General features: G+C 41.2%; 1 protein-coding gene across 6 annotated transcripts; it reads right to left on the reverse strand.

The window, feature by feature from the left end:
• Positions 1-386: 386 nt before the first annotated feature.
• LOC135945619 (longitudinals lacking protein, isoforms A/B/D/L-like) lies at positions 387-16628 on the reverse strand. 6 transcript variants are annotated; one of them, XM_065493421.1, is made up of 5 exons: positions 16435-16626; positions 13452-13655; positions 12268-12856; positions 11176-11283; positions 387-1574 (listed from the first exon to the last, which is right to left on the reverse strand). In XM_065493421.1, exons 2-5 carry the CDS (start codon positions 13632-13634, stop codon positions 1252-1254), a joined length of 1203 nt encoding a protein of 400 aa, XP_065349493.1. In that variant the 5' UTR covers positions 13635-13655; positions 16435-16626; the 3' UTR covers positions 387-1251. The 6 variants fall into 6 exon arrangements, with proteins under 6 accessions (XP_065349493.1, XP_065349492.1, XP_065349490.1 ...); XM_065493420.1 differs by lacking the exon at positions 387-1574 and adding an exon at positions 1891-5845; XM_065493418.1 differs by lacking the exon at positions 387-1574 and adding an exon at positions 6983-8887 and having other exon boundaries at positions 16435-16623.
• Between the last annotated feature and the right edge of the window lie 57 nt (positions 16629-16685).

The raw sequence follows: 16685 nt of genomic DNA on the forward strand, positions 1-16685 counted from the left end.
ATTGTATAGGCAAAATTACCGTGGCAATAAATTATCGTTTCTGTATTGCAACATAGACGCAGGGACGACACCGGAACGACGCAGCACTTCAGTCTCCTCAGTTTATTGTGTGATGCATAGTCTAGCACGGCATAATCTAGTGCGTCCCTGCAACTTTCCTCTTTACTATAGTTTTCATACTGACCCGTGTGTTTGATTGGCTGGGAACCGCGAAAACGCACCTTCCGGGACCACCCACCAAAATACAATCAATATCACCTTGGAATGGCCCCTTCAGGCTCGGAAGGAACAGCCTCACCTATCAAAATATGTATTGCTATAGCTGCTAAATAAATAGATTTTCGTTCGGAAGTGTCTACGTGGAAGTTTGAGTATAATAAATATCGTATCATAGCACTCTAATCTATTGTTAAACGGACTTACTTAATTGTATACTGGCAATTACACACTGACCAGAAGTTTACGTCGCAAAAATGGAGCGTTTCTTCTCTCTGTCTCGTTTTGAAAAATAAGAATAAATTCAAATTGTATGCTTAAAAATAGAACGGTCTACTAAAAATTGAAAACTAATCAAGTTGGAGAAATTTTATTTCCCCGAAAATGATTTAAAATTTAGCGTGGACTTGTCTTCATTTTCATCACAGTTTGGAGTCCACAGAAGGTTAAAAAGTTAAGGAAAAATATCACAAAACTGAACGAAAAACGAGGCAGCATTAAATAAAACCCAACCAGACCAACAAAGCGACTTTTCATATAAGACTTTGAAGTAATGGAATTTGTCTTAGGAAATGGGTGGTTTGGAATCTGTCCATGTGAGGCAATCGTCTAAAAATCACAAAAATTACTACATTATAAAAAATCCCAAAGGCAAGAATTCAGTAAACGCAGTTTTGCATTATTTACTTAGCCTTCAAATAAATAACAGTAATTCTTTGAGCTAGGTAAACTATTAACGTAAAATATCATTAGGCAGATATGTCTCAAAAATGACTTTCTAATTAATAGATTCGAGACGAATCTTTTACTCATTTGCAGCAATTTTTGGTAAGATAATTTGAATACCGAGATTGACCCTTAACTGCGGCCTACCGATGAACTGGCCTTCATGTTCGTGAACAGAAAATTGGACTTAGTCCATTCTTATCTTCCCCCTATTGAGACATAATATATAAGTAAAATATTTTTGACAAATTCCAAATCGACCATTTTAAAACAAAAGACATTATGCCATCCCATCTAAGAAGAAAAGAGCTAGTCATGGTGGGCGTTAGGCGGCGAGTCGGCGCCGCCTGCGTGCGTGGTTGTGTCTACTTTGACATCGTGGTGCAGGTGTGTGCGCTGGTGGTCGCGCAGATGGTGCCGGTGCTTGAACTTCTTGGTGCACCACATGCACTCAAAACGTGGGTGGACGCCGCACTCGAGCCGTAGGTGCCGCATCAGGTTGCACTTGTGGTTGTAGAGGCGGCCGCACCGGTGGCATGGGAACGGCGGTCCCAGCCCGCGGATGGCCAGGCTTGACACCAGGGTCGCTGGCAGAGACTCCATCGCCTTCAAACAGTGGCGTAGCACTGAACCTGCGCAACACGTTTTAATTAATTTTCTTGGCGTTTTTGTGAGATAATTATTTTTCTGAATACTCACGCTAATAGCATTTTTTGCTCACCTTCATATTTTTTAATCAAAACATTGTAATTCTGGATAAATTTTATAACCAGACTTTTCAAGCAATGCTGATTCATAATTAGGATCCTTGAAAAGGTAACATGCAATTAAATATCGTGTATTTTAATCTGCATACAGAAGGCAATTTAACTCCAATCATTTGTATCAACAGTTTTCTACTCATGCAAACAGAGAAAGTCGGGGAGAGGTAAGGAAATTGCTGCTCAATTCTTTTGTCATCACTTTATTTTGTCTGAAATATCGCGTTGTTTTCGATTTTCCTGTTTTGAGTTTATACAATAATATGGCTTCTCAAGTTCAACTATCACATAATGCTGATCATCATCAAAATAACTCTGTTCTCGTCGTCGTCGCCTCTCCATCAATGATATGCACTAAAAGGTTCTTTTATTATGTCTCGCGCGCGCGCGTGTTTGTGTCACTACAGAGTTCATATGACGCCTAACCCTTAAATAGAAAATCGCTTTTGTCTGATTATCGAGTTATTACGCCAGCAAATTGATTCTGCGAATCGTCACGAGCCACTATCTTTCTTCCGCGATTTTTGATTTGGCAAATCGTCGTCCTTATAGCTTACAAATTTCATCTCTCATTACATCAGTCACTGCTGTTCTCCGATTACATCCTTCTCTCTTTTTACACACATGATTCTTCTCTTTTCACAAGAAACTTTTTAGCAGTTGTTTTTATTCTGCACAGCAAAATAATACAATAAAAAGGGATGATTTTCACCTATCAATTATATAGATAATATATTATTCAATATATATCACTACCGTTTACAATAGGAATACCAGTTCAAATAAAGTTATAAGTATGGAGGTTTGCTCAAATCACCCGAAATCAATTCATTCCAAATGCCCGCTTCAGATTGTTTGCAAGTTTCAGTGTACGTGCTGCGAGGAAAAGAGCAAACCTCAGTCACAGCGAATCAAAACATTCGAATTGGCAGCCTAATGCAGTTGTTTTTATTTTAATAAAAGTCAGTTCAGTTGCAAAATCCAATTAACTAGATATACGTGTAAATAGGGTTTAAATCACTGATGTTCAATTAGAAAATCACAATAAAACAAATATGTAATAACGTTTCAAAGCAAACAGAAAAATGATTATTTGCCGACTTGCTTATTTCGCTTTTTTCACTCCTCCGAAAATGGTATCCCACCGATATCCGTTTGATAATCTCACTTTGTCAGTCCCTTAAAATTTTTGTTCCAGACGTAATATTCACGATAGATCATTCCCCTTACAAATTAAAACCTCTCGTGTACACAAGATTCTTTTATATATAATTACTCGTAAGGTCACTCTCTACAACGATACATTTTTTCGCCGCTTTTTTCTTCGGTCAGGGTCCGCAATATTTTCTTTGTGTGTATAATTCGCTTGGCAAAACTCGCTAAAAATAGAAATATTGTTTTAAGATCCGATCTCGGCAATCCAGCTGCCCGATTTTCGCGTTTTCTCCATTCCACGGACCCCGCCGGATAAAATTTCGTCGACATCTTCTTTCTCACTATAAAAGGTGGAAAACAACTCAAACCTCGTTCCGCGCGCTAAATATTATTTGCAATATTAGTTATTTATCCTTTGTCGCTAATCCGCACTTTCTCACTAATTCATAAACTGATACACAATGTGTGTGTCCGTGTGTGTGTCGAGTGTTCAATCTAAGTGTGTATTAATGCGTGTGTATGTGTGATTTGTGTGTCTCAATATTTACATATCACAAGGAGTTAATTGTGTGTTTCAAGGTTTTTATATATATGTAACATTTTGTCGCTTCAAATTCATTCGCATCCTTCTAATAATTTTCAGTTACAATATATTTCTATGGATTCTCTTTGGTTCCTGCAAAAGTTGCTGATTAGATCGAATGGCGAGATCAATTGGGCAGAATTTGAAACAAAGCCGAGATCAAATTCCAAATGGTTCTTTAAAATTCTGATATGCGTGGAAGTTCGTCGGTAAAATCGTATTTTTCCACCCATGTAAAATCTTTTTAAGATATTAAGATATTAAAGTAATTGTCCTTTGGTGATTCATGACTCAAAGAAGAACGCGCTCGTCAAAAGAGAATCCATCGTCACTTAAAATTACGAATACAATGTAATTACGCAAGTAATGAATTCACTAATTTTAAAGACTTGTCAATGAATGGCGTAGGAACGGATATTTATCAAATTAGAAGCGGCGCCTTTAGTCTCGAATTCGGCGAAATTAGACAAAAGTGTGGTAACAGGTTTTTGCACAATCACTTGTCGCTAAAATTTGAAGAGTTCAAGCTAATCACTGCAAAGTTTAAGCTCCAACTCTGTTTTTAACCCTTTCAAAGTAAAAACCGTCAAATGATTATCAATAAGAGTGTACAAATAATACTGATGATTAGATGATTAACCAACTAATTAAAAATTATTACTCGGAGGTATTTGGAGGTATCACTGCTGCTGTAAAAAATTGTTTGTATTGATTATTGTTACTCTATGTCAATTTATCAATTGTTCACTAATATGTAGATTTCACGTTAAAAAATTATGGCTCCACCTGATTTGTTTGAGGTACTGTGTTTTTTGTTTAGTTTGTGTGTTCGTTTTCTGCTTCCTGTAAAATATCCCGTTTTGAAAAGTTTCCCGCGGCGTTGGCGGCTGTCAAGAGCCGATATCTGCTGACTCGGCTGATTCGAGAGCGCCAAATCCGCGACGCAAAACAAAATGTAAAAATGTCAATACGGTATTGTGAGTCAATCATTGGTCTGCCTATCGATAAAAAACTATAAAAATGTATGTACGTCTGTTAAATATACATAGTTTTTTTCCGCTTAGAGCCTGTTTGTTTCAATTATTTGTGATTTGCATTCAATAGTGTGTCGATCGGCCGATCCTATTTGATAGAACAGCCATGGTATAAAAAACGTATACTGAGTGTTTGTTTCTTTCGTTTTCGCATCATTTTGGTATTGAGGTATATATAATAATCATACAATATGAATCGCTTTTTCACTTCTTGAAACTCGTTAAATGTGTTTGTTTAAACGTTAATTGGAATCACTCGTCTGCTATTTCAAAAAGTTCTCTCTCGTATAGTACTCAATCACAGTGTTTCAAAACCAGTTTCAACGCAAGGAAATCAAGACTTTTGAATTTGTCGTTTGTCCCTATCGTGTAGAAACAATTTCGTATTCATTGTATGTGTCGTGTGGGTGGCTGGGTTCTGCGTTTTTTGTCGGTAACAGGGCTTTTATCGCAATTTACATACATGATTAGCCCTGAAGTTCACTATTAAAGCCTGCAGGGAGAAATGGCGAACACATTGCAACAGTGAATTTTAAAATCCATAAAATAATAGAAAGGAATACAATTACTCTGAGTCGCCGTTAGTGTCAAAAAGATAGAAATGTTAACTACTCGCTCCAAGCAACTCGTTTACAAGAGGATCAAGGTCCTTCTTTATCAAATTAACTAGTCAATGAATTTAATAACATAGTAAAAAAACGAAAATCTTTTCAGTATAACAAACGTAACTAACAAATTTTGAACAAGAACACGCCATTCTATAAGAAAATCGGTGCTTGGAGCTTCAGCTCTGACGTATAAATCATTCAATTTTTTTTAGACGAAAAAAGGGGATTAAATTCGTTTTCAAGGCAAAAATCAGTTTGAGCCGACCAAGAGGGTTGCTAGACACTCCATTATCTAAGAAAATAGAGCAGGCGTTCGCCATTTCTCCTAAAGATTTGGCGACGAATCGCAATGGAAAAGCCACTGGACGCGCAGCTGCGTGCGGGGACAAGTCGGTCGGGGGAAAGGCGCAGGGGCTGTTTATCACTTGAGATGGGTCCTCATGTGCAGCATGAGGTTGTGCTTGTGCTTGGACTTCTTGTGGCAAATGGGACACTCAAACTGGGGCTCGACGCCGCACTCGAAGCGCAGGTGGCGGTTGAGGCTGTGCGGCCGCGCGTACGAGTTGCCGCAGCGCGGGCACGCGTACGCGCCGCCCTTCTCCACCAGCAGGGGCGAGCTGCTGGCCGTCGGCGACGAGTCTGAGGCGCGGCGTGCAGAGCCGGCCGCCGCCACGCCCGCCGGCGGCGCCCCCGAGCCGCCGCCCGACGGCGCCCACACGGACAGGATCTTGGAATAGAGGTCGACCGCGGCACCGCCGCCGCCTGCAAAGCACATGAATTAGTCACGCCAACCGTCAACACAATTGCGTTCATGATTGCACTTGAGGTTGGCACCTGCCACAGGGTCGGGGTGGGTGAATAGTGAGTGGAACGGGGGCAGGCAAGCGGGGTGCATTCACAGCCTCCCACTATCTGTCAATCATCCCTAGCATGACCGTTGACCTCGAGCAACGTTGCTTTTGATGATGCTTACAAACCAGGAAATCAAGAAGACTCGGATATTTTGACAGATTACCAAGTACTTTTATAAAAATCAATCTTGATCGTCCGTGTGCTTCTTCAGTGCAGGAGGCACTGGCCTATTTTCTTTATATTGATTTTGTGTAAATTTCTTCATAAAATAAGCTCGGAGCTAGGTTTAGGTGAAATACTACATAACTTGGATAATTATATGATAATTCAAATCTTAAAGCGTTAACAAATCTGAGACCAAATTGCATTTCAAATATTTATTTTTGAATCAAAAATTGTAACTGTCAGAGCCCGTTCATCAATGCTTGTGGTAAATTAAACTGAGCGTCATCATAAATTTTATTCAGATTTCTTCATTGATATCAATAAACAAAATCAAACTGTGCAAATTTGGGCATTTTTTCGGAAAGTCAAATATTTTCGATTCACTTAAATGAAAGAATGTTTAGTGAAATACAATTTCAAAACAACTACCATTTTGGTCCTATTTTAAAGCAACACGAGCTCAAGGTCCGGTGAAATAAAAATATTTATGTCCTTTTTTGGTGCTGATATTTGTGAAAACAGTTGCTAGGGAGAAGGCTAGTCAAGTGAGACAGATCAGTTTAGCAAAAGAATTAAACACGTAGTTTGACATTTTTACTATGTTTTTTGGTGTAAACTATCTATTCAGGGGTGGCAAAGCAAAAAATTCAGGTTGAAGCACAATTATGAAGGACGAGGGAGTGTCTCAGGGGTTTTTACAGTGTGGTACATGACAAAGGGAGAAGCAGCAGCAGCAGCCGTGGCGGCTCTAACTTTCGTGTGAATGAGCGTCAGCATTGAGCTAGAGACTATCGAGTGCGTTTTATGTTAGCAGACAAGGTGGTTTTCTCCAGGCTCAGGGTTAAAAATGACAACAGAACCAACAGAAATGAGAACAGCAGATTTGCGAATAGAAAAAGTATTCTCGATTTTATTCGTTTTGCCTAAGCAATTTTGCTTTGATATAAATACATAAAGTACATAAATAATAGTAAATAAAATGTGTTTGTGTAGATTATGCGCGATTTCATATTCCATTATTGTCACATGGTCGTTGATGTACTCGATTTGGGCAGCGCTTTTTGAAAACGCTGTACTTTCGATAGGAGCCGGAGCAAGTGACACAGAGTAAACGTTCAAACCAAAGAGGCAGCTGATGTTTGGGGAAATGCAGATTCGTTACCTACTACAAAGTGATTAAATATATAATATTAAATCCATGTCGTTTGAGAGCTAAGAATAAATAATATTTTGTGATTTGTGATTGTTCGGTTATTGATATCGCTTGTGCCTCCATCTTGGCGGAGCTATAAAATAGATAACTGTGTGCGTTCCTTCAGCACAGACACCCTGCTTAATCCAACTCTACCATCGTAATACATTCATTCGTTGAGGATTGCCAGGGACCAGATTTAAGATTAGGTTTAATTTTGCGAGAAAGGTCACCTAACAATCCGATCCAATCAATCAATTTGTTTTAAATTCAGTTGTTCATGTAACGCTGTAACATCACAAACACAACTTTACACCCAGCTTCATCATTCATACAAACAGGCCCAACATGAACCTTTTTCATGAGCCACTGACTTTTCAAGCAGAGAGCTAAACATGGATTTTCGTTAAGAGATACAGTTTTTTATTATACTCTTTTGAAAAATTTCTTCATTGTAAAATATTTGGCAAATTTATACTATATTTGTTTCAGCACATTGTTTGGAAGACAAGTCTAAAGAAGGCACTTTGCTCAGTGTCAGTCTTTTGCCAAAATTTGCTATACTTTTGATTAACACCAGTTGGGCCTCCCTAATTTTAGGAGCGACCTTTTTCACACAGCATTCAATCATTATTTCACAAACAATCGCCTTAAATCGATGCAAGATTTGCTGATAATTTATTATTAGTGCTATCGTTGATCTTAAAATAGTTGTTGTGCTCAAACGCAGGCAAGGTCCTCTGTTTAACAGACGCGGGCCCAAAAGCCAATTTTTAAGGAACTTTATTTTGATTGGGAGCAAAATTATAGCAAACCGTGTCAATTTTTCAAACTAAATTTTTTAAAAGGTACTTGCGAGACAATCATTATTTGAACTTTTGAGTTCAGAATAAAAATTAAACTTAATTAATCACGCCGGGATTAATTCAAGAAAAAAAAAATACTTTCTACGAACATCACATGAGGAGAAAATTTTGGCCCCTCGTCAATAGAAGACCTTCCGCTGGAACACAATGTGTGAACTAGTCGAGGTGTTTTCGTTTGATTTCGTCGTCACATTAAGAGAAATATGTGTGCGTACATACAGAATTTCTCTGCTTTATGATATAATAAAAGATTCGTTTCGAGGATACGAACAATTAACCGTTGCATTGACAAAAATAGAGAGAAGCAGAAGAGGCGGTTCGACTGGGTCGGCCGCAGTTGTACTGCGCGCGCGGGGGCGTTTGACGCCGAGAGTCTTAGCTAGTTGTAGGAGGCGGGGTAGTCGGTTTTGAGTTTGACCTCGGGCGAGATGAACTGCTGCAGGTTCTCGGTGAGCTGCAGGTCGCGGTGCCGGCGGTTCACGTGCCGGATTATGTGCATTTTCTGCTTGCTGCGCTGCGGGCAGTAGGGGCACTGAAACTGCGGGTCTTTGCCGCACTCCCACCGCATGTGGTTGCTCAGAGAGCTCTTTCGCTTGTAATTGCGATTACACTGCGGACACGTGAACGGGCCCGGCTCGTTGGCCCACAGCGAATTGAAAAAGGACGACGACGCGGGGTGCAGCGACGAAGAATTGGTGGTGGCGTACCACGCGGCCTCCTCGTCCGCCTCTGCAAAAATAGCAAAAACAAAACAAACATCAAACCCAAAAGAAACGAAATAAAATGTGTGGAGCCAAATCATAATATTGGAATGAGAGAATGAGCCAATAATTTCGCCCTTCTTGCAGATCATAATGGAAACAAGGAGAGAATGAGAGAGAAATCAAGATCGTTTTAAACGAATTTGGAATAACTCGGTTAGTAAGAGAAAATGCGGTGGGGATGCTTCATTTTATTTTTGCCAAATTGCAGTTAAGGAACGAAGTTCTAAGAGTTTTTAGTCGGTGCTCTCTACTGCGGCGAGGCGTTCGGTCGCAAAAGAAAGTCGCACTGTTGCTCGAGTAATTAGTCTTTATTTTCGCTTTTTGGTACTTATCAAATTTAGTCAGTATTAATTTAACTGTTCGTTATTCAGTAACAAATCTCACGTTGACGTTGATTTTAATAATAAATTAGATCTTCAGGTATTCTCGTATGTACAGCTCTCTGGTTTTAGTTATTTTTCGGCGGGCAGCGTCGAGATGCGCACGATTATTGCACTAAAGTTGGTCACTTGGCACTCTCGGTGGTCAGGCCGACGAACTTTTCTCGCAAATAACATGTTCGTGCACTTTGGCTGACCCAGCGCCAAAATTCGTGTCTCCAGGACGGCACGCACGATTAACAAGGAAACTTCGCAGCCCGTGCCTTTGTCTTAACTTACTTGATCAGCCTCACAGTTAATAATGTTTTACGAGTGACTTTATTATTGGTTTGTTTGTTTGTTCAAGATGCGGCTCAAGAAAAATATGACAATTCGTGGTGAGCGAAGCGTTTCTTCCCATCATTTTGGCACTTCATACGCAGAGGGAGAAATTAACATAGTTTATTTTTTTTAGTAAATTATAATCTCTGCGTTTGTACTAGCTAGCTATCGTCAATTCTAATTTGAGCAGAACGCACAATTTTGATTAATTTTCTTAATTTAAAGAAACGAATATAAGAATTCTGTCCAACAGTTCAAACGGCAGTTCACGCGTTATAATAATGGCAAAAACCGATTTGCCGAAACTTAACTAAATTTAGGAACGTCGGCAGCGCGATTGCCATGTCGTCGGAGAGTAAACCCAGGAAAAATTGCATTCGGATCTGAGTTGACAAACATTCCAACGAAAGAACACAAAATCGGAGGTACATGTCCAGCAGCAGGCACTCGGAATTCATTCACAAGAGGTTTGCGGATACAAAACACAGCAGTATTAGAGGAGTCGGAGATTCATTGAATGCATTTTTGGCCCCTGTCTGTGTCCTATTGAGCTTGGTCGTGTTCGATTCGCCCGCTCACCACGCACGAACAAACCACTCGGTTAGGAAACTAGTCGGCGAGGTCATCGTCGTCGTCGTCATCATCGTCGACGGCCGCTGACGCCGCAGCGCCCTTGCCGACCGGCTGGATGGTGACCGCGGGCGTGATGAGGCTCAGGCCACGGGCCACCGCCGCCTCGTCGGCGTCGGGCGCCAAGCCGAGCTTGTCCTTGTGCAGGCGGAATATGTGTCTGTCGTGGTGGGCCTTGCGTTTTGAGCGCTGCGGACAGTAGGGACACTGGAACTGCGGCTCCTTGCCGCACTCCCACATCAGGTGCCGGCGCAGCGAGTCTTTACGCATGTACGTGCGGCCGCACTGTGCGCACGGGAAAATGCCGTTGCGTTTTTTGCCGACCGCCGCCGACCTTTGGCCTTGATTGTTTGAGAGGGGAGCCCACAAGCTGTCCTCGTCCTCGTAATAGTCTGCAACAGCCAGAGACGGGCTTTAGAAAGGGGCCGAGTGTTTATTTTTTTCAGCTTATTTCTTTTCGAGTGTGGCATTCAAATTTGAGAAAAGGCAGACCCACGGTTAAATTTGCGAGGATTAATCAGCAAGCCTACGGGCTCCCTCAAACACGAAGTCGTCAGGCCAAAATTTCGTATCGCAACCTATCGCTTGCGCTCCGTTCGCATTCGTATGGATTTAATATCGCGCGCGTTTGTCAAACGAGTCGCGGTAACCGTCGATCGCCTCGGTCAGCGGTGGAGTGTGAGAGCAGCAAGACGGTTAAGAGGAACGACATGCACCAGACAAGACAGACAGTCAGACAGACACAGAAACTCGTGCTAGCGAGGGACAGCATGCGACAAGTAGTGGGAATGACTCGAAGATAGAGAAAGTTCCCGCCACCCAGGCACAGAACCTGCCTTCCACGTTTTATGTACAAGGTGAGATGGGGTGCTGGCTGGGGCGGGAGGGGGGCTCATGCCAAACACGGAAAGCCTCGTCCTACCTCTGCCGTCGGCTGACGCGGCGCTTGAGTCCAAGTTGCTTCCCACAGCCGAGATGCTGACGTCTGGTATCGAGCCTCTGCTGCTCGCCGACGCCCAACCAGGAAAACCTTCAATTGCACACAGAGTGTCACAAGAAGGATAAGAACTCAAGAGCAGGTTGGGAGGGTAACATCAAAAGAGATCGCAATGGCCCGATTTGTCAAGCAGTGCGATCGGAAGTAGAGTCGAACCGAAAAGTTCTCGGATATGGGGCCTTGCCATATTCTCAAATTAACAAGCCACACAAAATAAATAAATAAGCACATCACTGGTTATATCCAGGAAAACACTCTTTTCGCAGTTTTCATATTTTATTTAACTTAAAATTAAGAAAAATAAAATAAAAGTTGTATTAAATTTGGGCGAATAAAAGAACACATATAACTTTAAATAAAATCAAAAACTACTTCACACCACTATATACAGAGAAATAGCGTACAATTTTTAAAAATGCTTTTTACATTTGAAAGTGACAAAATTTTCTGTTAAATGGGAAAATTTTATGTAACCTGTTTGATTAGTGCATCAAACAACAAAATTTAATAAATTGAAATTGCAAAAAAGTAAGTTAAATATATTTGCATTTTAAACCAGATAATTTCCTATCTTTTCCATTTAATTAGGTTAAATTTTGTTTGTTGATATTGGACAGCAGAGTAACCTTTACCCATGCCTGCCAAAACCCAAGACATGAAGATATTTGAAATAAATCAAAGGGTTAATATTTTGAGAACAATGGATCACCAATTACCGGCAGAAATGCACCGAAGTTCTCATTCAAAATATTTACCTAAGAGTCACAAAACACATTTTAGCAAAGTATTACAACATAGAGTTTATATTTAACCCATTTAACCACTTATTTTCCTGCAATATACTTGACTTAGAAGTTTAGGAAATATTAAGAATTTACAGGCTTTAGCAAATAGACTACCTTAGGTGAGCGTTTATAGTACCGGGATTGATAAATTGATAGTGACTTGCTTTCAATTATTATGCTTTGTACGCAATTTCTCTTTGTCACGTCTAGGAGAGAGGTGCAGTAAACTCACTATGAGAAAGGCCTCTGTGCGAGGGTCCCGGCTTGACGTCAGCCTCGTCGGCCTCCTCGATCATCTCGTCACCTGATACATCATCGTCATACTCCTCCGCCATGGGCTCCATCATGAGACCGAGTTCCGAGCGTTTGTCCTCGGCAGAGTTGTTGGCAGCGGCCTCGTCATCGTCTCCATCCTTCTTGGCTGGCGGGTCTGGCGACTCGGCTACCGAGCTGTCGGCGCTGTCGTTGGCACTGTCCACCGAGGCGGCCCTGCTCGTCTTCTTCTTGCGTTTGCTGGCGACGGGACTCGGTTCACGGGTGCACAGCTCCCGCTTGGCCGGACTAGAGGAGGGCGAGGCGAGCAGCGGGGCGTCAGAAGCGCCCCCCGCTGACGACGCGGGCGCGCTCTTGCTCTTTTCTGTCGCTGGGTCTGACAGGCCGCGCACCTGCAGGTTCTCGGCCGCCTTTAGCAGCGATGGGAGGTCGTCTTGCGCGATGTTAACCTCGCCGCGGTACATATACACGATGATGGCTTTGAGCTCCGCATAGCTGATTGATGGCAGAATGATGATTGTGTCTTTTTCTGTGTGCTTCAGCAAGCTCTGCAATAGTCAAAACATGAAATAATGAAATTAATCCAGTTTTGGGTGCGTGCAATGACTTTGCAAGTTAAGTGCAATAAACGTCAAAATATAACCTTGATTTGAATCGTGTGTGTGATTTTTCACTTTAATTGCCATACTATTACACTTAACATTTTAAATCAGCAAAATATACACCATTCTTTGAGCACCAAAATCAATACAATGTAGTTATTGAAAAAATTAGAGACAATTTGCAAGATATTGGCAAGAATAAAACACAAGAAAAAAGCGGCGATTTTAAAATATCTTGCTTATTAGACAGATCCATTCCATTTTCATTAAAGTAGAGAGGGAAATAAAAAATATTCCTTTACTACAACAAAAGTTCCAAATGCATTTCAGATTTGTTCAAGAATAACTAAGATGAAATTGGTTTAGTAAAAACGCCCCAGTGCTCAACATTCAGGGCATCACTTTACGTTTTTAACAATACATGCTTCAGATTCCAGATATTTATTTCGAGTTAATTGTTTTGAAATATTGCAGGTGACTGGGCAAGTTCAAAATCATTCATGCAGATTGAGTGAACGCAGTTATGTGGTAGCCAAGTTACCTGAAAAAGGGGACTACAGGAACTGAGCACGATTTTGTGTGCTCTGATGCGTTGGCCTTCGGTGGTGAGGGTGACGTCGGCGAAGTCTTCCGACTGCAAGAGAGTCTCAAAGTTGTACTGGATTGCGTGGTAGTGGTTGTTCCACTTGAGGCACAGCTGCTGTCGCCCATTTGTCTCGTTCATCTTGGATTGCTTCTTTCTCTTCTGCAAAGAGAACAAAGTTATTTTAACGATCAACATTCAGCCAGTTTAACCGACAACGGATTTGGTTAAAATGTTTCAAAAATATTCCACGTGGCCCGACATAACGCATGTATTTAACCAGATTCAACGATCAAATATGATCACCTCAATGATTTCGGCTATAATCGTTCCTATCAGAAATTAAGTATAGCACGCGCGTTAGCAAAGAGCACGTGCAACGTGCAAGCTAACAAAAAAGGACTTTGAGAGTACGAAATGGCTTGCTTCTTGGTCAGTAAATACTGCAATTAAGAATCAATGCTGTATTATCGCTAAATGAAGCTGAATATTTAATTAAATACGCGGGATTGAGCAATTTTTTTTACCAGAAAACGATTCAAAGCAGGTGTCTTTGAGTAGCGATTCGTGCATCAGTTGGTGTCATAAGCGAATGAAGAGCCATCTAGATGCTCCCTGCTTTAAAGTAAGGGATGGCAGAGTTAACAAATAATGCTTTTTTTAACCCTCCCCTGCGGTCACATGGGGAATGCTGGGTATGGGAAAACATGACTTCGCGTCTATTAAGGGGCGAGCAGATAAAGGGGCATGGAGCATGGATCGCTTTTAAAATATATTTATATCAACATAGCTTATACTCTGGCATTTTGCTCTTACTTCGTATTATTTTCTAATAGCTTGTAAACGATCTCAAGTTTATGAAAGGAAGAAGCATAGCATTAAAATCTAACAACAGTAAAAATACCTACAGCATTTTGCATATATCAATCAACATGATTAGCAAATAAATTTTTAGTTCAAGCTTGAATGTCAGTATCCTGTGTGGGTTTAATTTAAACAGAGGGATTTATAAGTGAGTGTAATTCAAAGGTTTTTAATTATATGGTTTAATATTTACAACTAGGGTCTCGATAAATATTTTCCTGAGAGAAAAAGTAATATTTTTATATACAAGTTGTAATTTTTATAAAACTTCTTACGAAAGTATGGTAGCTGGAAATTAAATTAGTTTTATTCATTTTTTAACTTTAAAGCTACTCAGTTTTCATGTCTATTTTCGTTCTTTATAGGACAAGAGTAATTAAATGATGCAGTGTGTAAAATTCTTTAAGATTAAAATATTTAATCGCTTGCCTGTAGTTACGACCTCGGGTTTTCTTAAAAACCAAACTCCAAGTATTCATTCATAATGCGAGCGGGTGTTAAGAGGCAGTTTTAAGTCTGGTACGCATGGAATGGGGGTTGGAGGTAAGATAGTTTGCGAACCACATACCGCATGGGATTCAGGTTGTGATATTTTCCAATATAATTTGTTTGTTCAACATCGCTATACAATCACAACTATTATCACATCGATTGAGTTTAAAGAAAACAAAATAAAAATGTTAATTATTTGCGTTTAAAATTTGAAAAAACCGCAGTTTTGATTATAGATTCAAAATTCAACGCTTAATTTTGTTTTGAAAATTTAGAACATTTCCTGAACTATCAGAAAAAGTAATTTAAAAATATATTGAGCATGTTAATCAATTTCAATTTGATTAACATTTCCTATAGAATCGAATTTCAACTGGTGATTTTATTTTGCACTCAAATCATTCCCTTTGCTATAATAATATAATATTAATAGTAAAATTTATTTATTTTAAAAACTAGAAAACATCAGCCAACAAAAGCTTAACGGTTCAGCGTCTAGAGCGAAATATCTGGCAGTATATTGTAACAAATTTACAGTTTCGCACGGATGAAGTTGGAATATTTTTAAAAGATTAATTCTTTTTCAGTGGGATTGGTGGGCGGAAACCGTGCAAAGGCCACAGAGCGTTCGTCTCCGATTTCACAATTTTCCAAGTGTGTTACTTTTCGGCACAAATTTCGCCTCGATTTCCCGTGTCGGAGGGTCAACGAACCGAGCAGCGCGCGCGAGAGCACATTTCGAGCGACTTTCTACTGCGAACGAACGAGGTGGTGCTGTGAAAATGCTCGACTAACGGGACATTGCGCGGCGCGCGTTTTCCTCCGCATTCCCAACTCGTTCAACCTGAAAATTTGGCCCCGGGCGGGTCCCGTTGCTCGGCCCCAAGGCCCTACCACTGTTTTGCGAACGGATATCGACGAAACTTTAGAAAGGAAAATGCGAAATTGCATTGTTTTGAACGAAAGCCAAAATGATACGATTTATTATGGCAATAGCATCATAATTATTTACATTATTTGGTTCGTTTTTACCGATAACACGTTTTTTTTCTGAAATTGGTCTTTGAGCGTTTTTCACCACGGCCGGAAATCAATAAACACAAGCATCGATCGCGACTTTGTGGTATGTTTTTAAAGGCCCGCACCGACCTGCTCTCATATGGTCGGGCAAGTTCGTTCAACCCTACGAAAACATCTGTTCCTGATCGACCTGAGGGCCGCGAGCGGCGCCGTTTGTGTTATTGTCGATGACAACAGGCGCCGAGGCATTTTCCAGAGCGATTTTCGCCTCCGCTGCCTCATCGGCTGCCATTTTTTCCTTCCTCGGCAACCCCCGCAAAGCGCACCGGAAAAGCGATGGCACGAGCAAATTTTGGCCAAATCGCGCACCCGTAGCCCCGAGCCGGTGGCCCAGAGCCAGGTGCGGGCCCTGAACAGACGTGACAGCTGGTCGTCGGGCTCGGTCGAGGCGGCCAAAGGGTCGGGGACGCGGAAAAGTAGGGGTCGCCCGCCACGGGGGCCGATTTTCCGCTACACGCTTTTCCCGATTTTCCGCATCGGGGCAAACTAAGATGACTTAACTTACCAGTGGCTCGGCAAGCACGATGCTTCACGGCGCGTGGAAAATCATAAAAAAACAGTCATCACCGAAATTTTTAACTAAAACTTGGTCCAAAGTGCGAACCACAACCACACACCGTTTCTTCTTTTCAAACCCCACACACACAATGGCCGTGCATCGCAAATGGCCGCCTCGCTTCTATTTTTTGAGTCACGAATCGCCACCGACCGTGCACGAGCGAAGACGACTCGAATCGGAGTGGCGCGAAATCTCGC

This window comes from Cloeon dipterum, chromosome X (genome assembly GCF_949628265.1).
Source record: "Cloeon dipterum chromosome X, ieCloDipt1.1, whole genome shotgun sequence".
Classification (NCBI taxonomy): domain Eukaryota; kingdom Metazoa; phylum Arthropoda; class Insecta; order Ephemeroptera; family Baetidae; genus Cloeon; species Cloeon dipterum.

Coding starts and splice junctions, on each gene's coding strand:
- LOC135945619 (XM_065493416.1), bottom strand. CDS start 13,634: ATGAACGAGACAAATGGGCGACAGCAGCTGTGCCTCAAGTGGAACAAC. Junction 11,284..12,267: donor GCACAGAGGCCTTTCTCATA/GTGAGTTTACTG, acceptor GTGCAATTGAAG/GTTTTCCTGGTTGGGCGTCG. Junction 10,646..11,175: donor CGCGTCAGCCGACGGCAGAG/GTAGGACGAGGC, acceptor TGGCTGTTGCAG/ACTATTACGAGGACGAGGAC.